The 10,782-nt window shown below is 38.4% G+C and overlaps 4 protein-coding genes across 5 annotated transcripts in view; 3 read left to right on the top strand and 1 right to left on the bottom strand.

Moving 5' to 3' along the window:
• LOC109536234 overlaps nt 1-837 on the top strand; it is a 6,316-nt gene extending 5,479 nt beyond the window's left edge. Inside the window, 1 exon segment of the mRNA XM_048667245.1 lies at nt 381-837. Within this exon segment, the coding sequence (XP_048523202.1) occupies nt 381-779 (399 nt within the window). The 3' untranslated portion in view covers nt 780-837.
• On the top strand, nt 822-1,551 carry LOC125504847. The gene is made up of 3 exons (XM_048667427.1): nt 822-916; nt 969-1,153; nt 1,216-1,551. Exons 1-3 carry the CDS (start codon nt 889-891, stop codon nt 1,405-1,407), a joined length of 405 nt encoding a protein of 134 aa, XP_048523384.1. The 5' UTR covers nt 822-888; the 3' UTR covers nt 1,408-1,551.
• LOC109536453 (dolichyl-diphosphooligosaccharide--protein glycosyltransferase subunit 4) lies at nt 1,402-1,659 on the bottom strand. Its single transcript, XM_019902679.2, has one exon. It carries the CDS (start codon nt 1,657-1,659, stop codon nt 1,549-1,551), a length of 111 nt encoding a protein of 36 aa, XP_019758238.1. The 3' UTR covers nt 1,402-1,548.
• Nucleotides 1,660-2,234: 575 nt separating this feature from the next.
• LOC109536452 (protein NEDD1) lies at nt 2,235-5,338 on the top strand. Of its 2 annotated transcripts, none has more exons than XM_019902678.2 (2): nt 2,235-2,440; nt 3,233-5,338. In XM_019902678.2, the coding sequence occupies exon 2, from the start codon at nt 3,238-3,240 to the stop codon at nt 4,966-4,968; it is 1,731 nt and encodes a 576-aa protein (XP_019758237.2). In that variant the 5' UTR covers nt 2,235-2,440; nt 3,233-3,237; the 3' UTR covers nt 4,969-5,338. The 2 variants fall into 2 exon arrangements, with proteins under 2 accessions (XP_019758237.2, XP_019758236.2); XM_019902677.2 differs by lacking the exon at nt 2,235-2,440 and adding an exon at nt 2,754-3,002.
• The last annotated feature ends 5,444 nt before the right edge of the window (nt 5,339-10,782 follow it).

Genomic DNA, 10,782 nt, shown 5'->3' with positions numbered 1-10,782 from the left:
TTTAATTTAAAAATTTGCGGAGAAGTTTAGGTTTTAAAAACCTAATTGCGGAAGTTCAGCATTATTTCCAAGATTTTCTCATGGCTGCTTTAGTAGAGCAAATTTTTGTAGCCACTTTTTAAAATCTAGTGAAAATAGTTGCCAATTTCTTCTTCAAAACCGCAATTTTTGGCAAAACGGGCCAAACTCAGACGGTTTTCGAAACAGAATTATTGATTTCCGACAGCAATACTTATTTTATCCCGAATTTCAAAATAATTTTAGGGTTGCGCCCCCTTGGCTTTCGCCATACTACAGTTTCGCTTCAGATACTTGGATGGTACTACTCTCAACTTATGCCACTCTTGATGGCGTCATATATGTGATTACCTACTATCAATTGTATGAACGCGCCAAATTCAAGTAAACTCTTAAAAATTCAACTTTTACACACTAACTGCAGCTTAAGAAATTTTCGTAGGCAAAAACCATCTAAGGTGTTTGTCACGTATAAAACCCTAGTTATAGTCAGTCAATTAACAGTTTTTCAAACGAGCACTGACAGGAAGTATTCGACTCTTAAGAAATTGATGTTCCCCATCATGCTGGCTAGCATCGCATTGAGCATCGCTTATACTGCCGGATATACAAGCATTATGACGAAACCCAGATATGAAGGAACCATAAATACGGTGGAAGATTTTTTGCGAAGTGACCTTAAATGGGGAGGCCAGCAAGCGGAGGAGTTGATACAGAAATGGAGGAATGGCGAGGAAGTAAGTCCTGTACTGGTTTATTGAAAGTTGTATTTATTTAATTAAGTGTTTTTAGGGATCATACAAACAGCTGGGAGAACGATACTTATCCTTAACTCCCGAACGATTGCGCCTGTTGAGTAAGCGCTATGACATGGCCTTTAAAGTAGCCCAAACATTCGGTAACCAAAACTCAACCTCTTTAACGTTTTCCTAGCGGAAATACCTTTCCAGGCCTACTGCACTTTCCCACTTACCTAAGCAACGATGTGCTAGAAAACTACAGACTGATGAAGGAGTGTCTGTTCTCGCAGTATATCATCGCAATTCTACGGAAAAACTCCGTTTTACTGACCGTAACGAATACAGTGGTGTCCAGAATGAAGGAGTCAGGAATCATAACATATTGGGTATTACGAGTAAGGAAAAGCAACGATTTATCTGCTAAAACTGTCAAGGTATAAAATTCTAACAATTTTAGAGCGAAAGCACCAAAAGTGCTACTCAAAGGAAACTACGCCAATCGCTCGACGGTCAATACCCAGAAAATCTCAAACTATTGCACGTTCTAGGCGCTTTCGTTGTGCTGTTAATAGGCCTTTTTTTAGCTTCGATTTTATTTTGCATTGAAATCTGCAAAAGCAAAGAGGTTAAAAAAATGTCGAAATTCTAGTGATGGAAAATATCTATTGTAAAACGTGGATACATGGCAACTTCCATAAATGGATCAGAAAGTAGCTTAATTATAAACAATTAAACATAGTGATAGAGTAACAAAACGTATCCCGTAAATGTTGGTTGAGAAAGTAGCTTCTCATACTGAAGGCCTTTGGTTGGAATTCACATAGTGAAATAGAACGACCAGTAGGAAGAGCACAATTCCTAAGGCGTTGGAGAGAACGGCTAGATGTACGTCCGTAAACATTCTAAAAATATATTACATTTAATACACTTGAGTTTGGTACAATATTTTATTTCTTTGGCCATGTGAAAGAAGGAGAAACCGGGAACTGTTTATTTGTGAAATGAACATTTTTTTAAAGCTTCTGTTCCCATTTGTAGAATAGAGGTAATAAAAAGAAGGTTCTACCGAAAAAGTTTTTCGGGCCCTTAAACCCGCCACTTTTCACCTTACATACCATTAAATTAAAATAGCGAGTAGAAAAACAAAAATACTGAATTTTCTACAGAAAACATTATTGCAATTGGCAAAACATCTGCTTTTCGTTCTTCCCCTGTATGTTCTGTGTAAGCAGCTAATTTTAGAGAGCCCCTGGTAAAGCAAGCAAGCGTCTTCTGTCAACTTATGCAACATTGCCAATTGACTGAATGTTTCATAACCATATGAATTAATCGACATTGAAATTGATACAATTTAAAACATTTTCAATGCATTTCGTCTACTTTGGCACTCAAAAAGAGCCTCAGATGTTCACATCAATTAACCTACAACACCAAAGAGCGTCTGCCCCTCGATTTTCATAGATAATTAACGGCAGTCATCAGGACAGGTAAAAACTTTAGGAAATATGACAACAGAGCTTGATGCTTAGTTGAAATGTTTTGTTATTTTGATTCTTGATTTTTTAACTGTTTTTTTCCTAAGTTTTCTGCTATTTAAATGGTGTGTGCAGTTTAGAACATTGAAAGTGCCTTAGATTTGTCGCCTCAACTGATACAGCTAATACTGAAACCCCTTCAAACCGGTAAGAATGAATGAGTTTTCTTGTTTACTTGTTTTGGCTTTAATAATATTCATAGACAGTAAATGACTTACTCTGGAGTGTTGTTTAATGAAGTCCTTTCGGAACTCTTAGCTACTCTTGTTTTACGTGGCAAAAAGCAGTCGACAACAAAATGTATCTGCCTAACAAAATGAATTGGTTTTTCCTGCACATCGACTGCCGGTGCTAAACGTCGTTGACCTTTATCAGTGTCGCCAATAGAGGAATAAAAAACTACTGACACTGCAATTGGAAAATGATCTAAAACAATACCAGCTTTGTTCAAGGATTAATTGTTTGCGTGCATTAAATATCAGGTGTTTTTGTGCCCCCGAACTTAGGTGGTTTCAATGGATTTACAGATTTTGGCTGATAGCCCCATTATGGGAGTCCATTGGCGACTCTGGAACCGTATGGCGTGGCGATAGTTTTGCCCCTACGTAAGCCTCAACTTGAAGAATATGTCATTATCAATTATCAGTTTTTCAAAATACACTTTTCGGAAAATCGGAAGAAGCTTTCCTGCTTTCAATGAGGCTCAATGGTAAATAAATTGAGCTTTGCAGCTCTACCGGTTCTCAAATGTGAGACTAAGAGCGGTTTCTAGACCTTCATTTATTTGGCATATTCGCATTTTGCGTGAAAACTAGAAAATTTTCTAAAATGATCTTTGGTCTTAAAAGAGCGCTTTTGATCTCAACCTGTTCTCAAAACTATTAGCCGGACTAAGTGCGGTTTTCAAGACTCGCTGTAATCTTTGGCTTTTGATTTCAGGCAAGATGTACATCGCTTCTGCTTCATCGACTGTGAAAATCCACGACTTCCCAAACAACCAGCTTTTACACACTCATGTGCCAACGAATCAATTCGATCATGCCTGTAGAAGTCTGTCTTGGGCGAAAGACGGCAACTGGTTAGCTGTGGTTCCATACTCCGGCTGTACCGAAATTGTCTCTGTTAGAGGCCAGTGCAAGCTGCTACACACTGTGAACAAGATTTGCGAACCGTCTTGTGCTAGTTTCCCAAATTTGTCCAAAAAAACGATTGCAGTGGGCAGCAAGATTGGCCAGGTGCTGATTTATGACATTAAGGCGAAGAGCATTAAGGGCAGGTTTCCTAGAGCGGGTAGCGCTATAACGCATGTGGGCTTTACAGCTAAAGACACCCACTGTTATGCCGGCTGTGAAGATGGTAAAGTGATGCTCTACAACAGTGTAGCTAAAAACTTGTCTGGCACTTGGAAAGTTCCGAAATCGTCATCCTTAACTGCCTTGAAAGCGCACGTTGAAAGGCAAAACTTTCTGATTGGAGGTAGTAATGAAGGCATCGTAGGCGTTTGGGATGTTAACTTTAACAAAACCAAATTCCATATAGACGCACACTATGCTCCCGTGTCCGCTGTTCTATTTTCGCCAGTAAACGCTGTTCTTATCGTATCAGCCGGTCTAGACAGAACCGTGCAAGTTTTTGATATAGAAGCAAGGTGCAAAATCTCCACTATTCCCGTGGACAACAATGTGCTGTCGCTGGATTTCCTGGAAAATTCTCTATACATCGCAATGGGATGCCAAAACGGGAAAATTCTTATTTACGACACACGCCAATTGCAAGCGCCTGTACACACATACGAGGCCCATTCCAGCTCGATTAAACACTTGACTTATCAAAAATCAGCGAGTAGCTCGACGAGTTCCACCTTTCTATGCAGCGCTGATGTAGCTGAAGAAAACCGTTCACCGAGCAACAGCGCCTCTAATGAGGAAATTGAAGTCAAAGCCACAACTAGTGATTTCCTCGGATTGGTCGATGAACAATCATTACTTCAAAGTGAAATTCTAGATGCCTCCAAGCAAACGAATGCCGGTGTGAAAAGTGGAGGAGACTCTTTCCTGAAAGCTTTAGGCTGGGTCGAAAGCGACACCATCGAGTCTGCTAAAGAGGAAAGCAAATGCCTGGAACAAGTGGATGGTAACAAAGAGCTGCAACACGAGCCTCGCCGCTCGATTAACAATTTTACTCCAAAACCATCAAGACTCCCACCGAGAATATCAGCAATATCAAAGCAAAATCTAGATGTCCTTCCAACATCTTCAACGCCAAACTTGCTTAAAGTGTCTACGAACGACTGCCACAGCCAGATTTCACCTATAATAAACGGCAATCAAAACCCAACCACTGGCAACCTTTCAGCGGCAAGTGTTTCCGAAATGATCGATTCCGCAAGACAGACAATGCAGGCCGAAATGAAGAACATGTTTGAGGAAGTGGAAAGAAAGATGATCTACAAGCTTTACAACCACACCTGTTCCATCAGGCAGTTGATGTTTGATTTTCAGCTGGAGAATCTGAAGCAATTCATCAAAGTAAAGGAGAATTTCGATGTGGTTATCGAGGAAATTAACAGCAAAGCGATGAGCGACGAGAGCAACATGATGGCGGAGCAAATTTACAATCTAACTATGAGGAACAAGGAATTGGAGCGCCAGCTTGCAGCTTATCAGCGGGAATGAGGAAATGTTATTCTTGTCTGGTTTATGATGATTATTTATGTTGATAGAAGTAGGAGACATTTTTATAGGGATACAGTTTTTTGTTAATTTTCTTGGGCATTCGGCAGGAGAGCGCTTTTTGAAGCAGCGCATCCGCCCTAACGTGTAGAGGATTGTCCGTCGAATGCATACATTTTGAGTTTTAGTAACAGTCGTAATAGATTCCATTAAATTATTTTTGAAATACAATCCTTCTGTACTATGTAATATCAATAGGAAATCCTACAATTTGCTTAGTGCTTTTTGCCATCTTTGTTTAACTTTGAAATTGTTGTTATAATGGCGAAATATTGAATATTTTTATAGCAATAAAATCTGATTTTTCTACTAATTTCAGTCGTTTTCATGACCCGAGAAAATTCACCAAAGGAGTATCGAGTCGAACGTTTTCCCCCTATAAGTAATGGATAACGAAAGCTTTAGACAGACAAAATGCAATCAGGGACAAGAGGCTGAAAAACCGTAAGTTTTTTATTTGAAGCACAAGTTTTACACGTGTGCCTTTGGTGTTGCCGCCACATGCAAAACTTGAATTTTTTAAGCTTTTAATTGTTAGAAAAAGCGTTTTTCTGCGGTTTATCGGTTTAAAACCGCTCAACATTTCTGCGTTTTTGGTCAATTATCACAAAGATTTTCGTTTTGAGAATGGAATAAAGCCGTCGAGGCCAAATTCGCATTATTTCATTAACTAATATGGTCGCAGCGACTTAACGTATATAAAAACTGCAAATAGCCGTTTCAGGTCAGAATCAATAAAAAAAAGTTATTGAAATATGTAGATTCAAAAAAGCAACTAAATTGGCATCCAAAAATGAGCCTTTCTCACTCTGTAATCCGATGTAATTCTTAATTTTATAGCAAAAAATTATTTTATTGAAATATTTGCGCAACAAGAGTTAATCTTTCTTCACTGGACTGAACACAATTACTGTTGAACGCAGATGATTCACGTCCACCAGAAAAAACCTTTGAATGTTTACTCAGCAATTACGGCGTTAATGCAACGCATAAAACTTCTTTCGGGTTCAGGTGCCCAAAGTGACTCATCGGTATCGCTTGGTTGGTGGTTTAAAGAGACGTTTCAAAGCGTCCTATAATTTCTCACCAATAGAAAAAGATCAAAAGATACAGAAGAATGCGAATGAGTAGTCGCCAAGACGTGACTCACCCTCATACTAATCGGTTGAGCGCTTTCACACGTGCATCAGAATGACTAAGGTTGTTGCACGTTTTAACTGAGAAGGGCCGAAGACTTTTTTTTTAAGTTATTGAAGAGCAACTGGATTTTATGCATTTTCTAGTTGTTTCGTTGTTTAATAACAAGCGGAAAATCGATTGTTGCAAGATGGGGCAGTAAAGCTTCTTACTGGAAAATGTAAAATAGAAAGTCGAAGCCGTTGTGCTTCGAGGTACCGCGATATTGAAGACGAATCAAATTACAAGACGTTATGGGCCTTTTATGAAAACCACCGTTGTTGAGCCACGCAATTTCCCGGCACATTGCAGTGCTTGTTTATTCAGAGAAATTTTATTATGTTCATGCACAGAACAAAACCGACGGTATTTCCTCCGGCCGTATATAACAGTTTTATTTCCCTCCTGCCAGCTTTTCAATTTAGCCTCTCGTCCCGATCAGTCACTTTTCTCGAGAGAACAATTTAATAAAGGTCGCTTTTTATGCTTGTTTCTTTGATCGTTAAAATGGACGTCTTGTATTTCGGGTGTTATGGGGAGCGGAGCGTCTCAAACAATGCGCATATTAAAAGCCTGAAATTTTCCTCCATCTCTTTCGACCTCGTTTCCTCAATTATTTGATTCTAATTGAAACGGTTTTGAGGTAATGGACCATGTTTTGTTTAACTAAAATGCCTCCGTAAGGCAACAATAACTTTATTTTTATTTCGTATACTTTTTCCCGAACAAGATAAGATAACAGATTAGTCCTCATCGGTATTACTTTGCTTGTGTATTGGAAAAATTGCAAAAAGCCACGAGCAATTTTGTACATCTGGCTGGCCCTAAAGAAAAAGTACGATTGCCCAAAATAACTAATAACTTTTAACTGCTTTTGCCTTCATGCTCGCAATTCAGTTGAGAATTATGTAACTAGTTGGTTTTCTGGATTAACTGGTGAATGTCCGATTGGCGAACGCAAAAAACAGACCGTGCGATCGGACGCACTTTGCCTCCGCAAAAAAACTCGAAAGTTCAGCTACATTTAACTGGTACCAATAATTGGTAGCATAAACGGAACAATTTCTGATTAAACGCATTGCAACAATTAATGACTACTTTCAAACGTGCTCTAATGTTTCCCGGTTAACTGCCCGTTTGATTAATAAGTTCTGAAAGTGATACTTGTAAAATTGAAAATCAGGCCAATGTGGAGAGGAAAAGTCATCAATAAAAGCAACTATTAAAAACCCATAAACCCATAATTATCAGGTTAAACTGTATCTAATGTTTTGTTGTTTCGTCAGCTTAATTTCACACAATTAGTATTAGTTTTTAAGCTTGAAACCAGTTTTTTTCACCTTATTTATTTTATATTTAATGTTTGTTGTTAGAACCAATAGAAAACCAATGAAAAGCGCTTTCCTGATCTAATCACAGTTTTTCATTTTAATCTGCAATTTACCGTTGCTCTACCATCAAGGTTGAATAATCTTGCTACCGTAAACGTCTGAGCAGATTTTAACGTTTGCTTTGCAGTTTTGAAGATTTTTTTGAGGATTTAATAAGGAGAAATAGTTAGTTGGGTTGCAACTGTCTAAACCAGGAAAACTCTTTATTTTTGGGAGCGTCCAACTTGCTCACTATGGGGAACTGAATAAATGTGCAGCTCCTGATGGGTTCTCCTTCGTTCTATACCCATCCATCAATGAGCGATTGAGTAGATTAATACGAAATTATATTTATATTATCAATGAATGGAAAATGCAGTTACCTTCATCATTCTCATGACCTTAGCAAACAATCAGAGTAGAACACTCTTCACGAATAATCCCCGGTCCCATAAAAAGAAACGGAGGGAACAATTCAGTTTGAGTACTGAAATTTCACCGGCCCGTGATTTTCAAGGTGTGTATTTCACGGTCTGGGGTCGCATTAGTTATAGGTCATTGTCGTCTGCATTTTTTGGTTGCAATTTTATGCAACATAGTCTCGTTAAATTGTACTTAAAGTACAATAAAATTTGGAATAATCGCCGCTCGCAATCGCCTCGCTATTGCATGTCTGCTCGCCTTAATTATCGTTTCCGGAATCGGACGCCGTTTTATGGAACTTTTTCGTTGACGTTAAAATAGCGTTCAACTTTTCGAATATGGAAATTTAATGAGATCTTTTGAAAGACAGACAGCGTATTTACTGTACCATCAGCGGCATTTTTTCCGGTTCTCATTCAGGTCGTTTTTTAACAAGAGAAAAATCGAAATCAATCGTTAACCCAACGTTCAAAGTTCACTGTGCAGACTACCGATGCAATTTTTTTGGAGTCATTTTCGCAGTTTTAATTTGTAGGCGCAAATTTTCTGCTATTTCACCGCAACCGGTTCAACACTCAAATAAAAAAGCCTCGAAAACTGCTGAAATAATAGAATTATTCTACATGAGAAGAACTTAGACCGCAAATCTTTGGCATTCACAACACGCCGAAACTTAATTAATTACCGATTGTTCGAAAAGGCCGAGAGAGGAAAAGCCGTTGGTCGGATGAATCATGTCGTTTCAGGTCAGTTAATCGAAATTTATTATCTAATACACATTCAAAAGCGAGGACAGAACCAGATGAATCACTGTGTGTGTGTTCAAAGATGTGCGACATTTAGAAACCTTTTGAGTTTTGAGCGAACTTTTTAATTAAATGTCGATTTGTTAGTGAGTGGAATAAGGACCCACGACTAATGCGACTATGAGAAAGAAACGGCTGGGTGTTGCATCCCTTTCCCACCCACTCATTTGCTAATCGGCCTTTTTTCTCACACTAGTTTGTATGTGTATGCACCAGTGTTGAACGAAAACGGTGTTTGGTTTTTTAAAATTTATGCAAACTCTGATCGTGTTCAGCCTTAATTAAGCTCATAAATAATACGCATATACACACTTTACAATATTATGGAAAGCGATGAGTCACCGGGTGCTAACTATTTAAAATCGCCACCACCGATAGGCTGTTCCAGTCGGTGTAGGTGATTCATCACACAGCTCGAGTTTATGAAATTGTATTTGTAACCCTCTAAGTGAATCACTTTTAATCGCCAATGTAAATAATCAGCGGATTTATTTATTGCGATCGCTTTTTGAAGACGTTTTGCAAATTGAGGTGCTAATGAGTAACTGAATGCGATCGCAAAACCGCACCGGATTGTGCTGTGTGTAATGTTTATGATGGAAAATCAGAACGAGTAAAAACATATACGTATTCTGACAAATCAAGATTTTTCGCTGAACCTTTAAACATCGAACTGCGGCATTTCTGGACTCTTTTGCAGACAAATGTCGGTGGACTTATGCATGAAATTCACATAACGGCCGATTTATTAAGGTGGGAGTATAAAAATGTTCATATCTTTATATCTACCTAGACCGTTTACCCCGTCATTGAAAGTGCCAGCAAAACGAACATGTAAATCGACAATTCCATAATAAAGGCACTTAACATTTTACGATAGCACTGTTTACCAGATTTTTCTACTGGATAAAATTTTATTGTGCCATTTCAAATGCAATCTCAGTTTTAATACTGTTATTAAAATGGCTTCCCACGTCGACGAAAATCAAGAAATAAAAATAGATATTTCATCGACTGGTGGGCTGAAGCACCACCCCTTATATTAAAAATTCATTGAAATTCAAATGCCGCGAATGAGGGTGACATTTGTCTCTAAGGAGATAAGAATAATGTCGTTATTTTCCGCGGATTTCTTATTCTCCGGAGCGGTTTTTTTGTTGCTTTTTTGAGTTATGAGTTGGAGATGTTCGAAAGTTTCAAAGTTTTCCAGGCAGTAGCTTAATAACTGTCTGAGTTCGAAATTAACGGTTTGGCAAAACAGCCTTGCAGATTATAGTGTTGAAAATTGTCACCATCAAGCGATCAGATTTTTCAGCAATTTTTGCGCAAAAAATCCGCAGCACCGCAGATCTTTCCGGCATTCTCAGCTCATTACCTTGATTGCTAAATCCATCAGGAGCCACTTTTAAATTAGCGCAAGACATTGAAGGATCCATTAAAAAATTCGGAACGAAATCATTAAGGCTTACGTGTGTTTGAGAAGGGCTCGTGTACGCTCATTACTGTCATTACTTTCGTATTAATAGAATGATAAAGACGGAGTGCCGAAAATGTTGTGGAACATGTGCAAAAAATGCGCCTTAACAGAAGGCCGTGAATTGTTGAAATTAGAGAAATTAGCACCTTGACCATCCGCATTTGTATGCTGTGTGGTGGCTGATACGAATGCCATTGCTTTAGGGCTATTAATACATGCTGTTCCGTTGGATTTTTTTCAGGAATTTCTTCCTGACGTTTCGCAAGCACGAGTGGCTTGCATCTTCAGAAGTGGTTTGCTTGAACGAAAGCAAAGCAAAAGAAAATTACATTCGTCGCTTGTTTAAAAAGAAAATGATGTAAAATGTCAAGGTTTTTGAGAAATTTGAAAACATTTTGAAAAAATCGACATCTGCCCCTTATAAAGTTTTCGGTCAAAAATCAAAATTTTACATGCTGGTTTTTCAAGCAAAATGGTTTGCTTCCAACCTCATAAGCTGCCTTAT

The sequence above is a fragment of the Dendroctonus ponderosae genome, unplaced genomic scaffold, assembly GCF_020466585.1.
Source record: "Dendroctonus ponderosae isolate FM_Combo_2020 unplaced genomic scaffold, Dpon_F_20191213v2 Dpon_F_20191213_6, whole genome shotgun sequence".
Lineage (NCBI taxonomy): Eukaryota > Metazoa > Arthropoda > Insecta > Coleoptera > Curculionidae > Dendroctonus > Dendroctonus ponderosae.
Note: the sequence above shows the minus strand (reverse complement) of the source record. Positions and strands in the feature narration are given on the sequence as shown.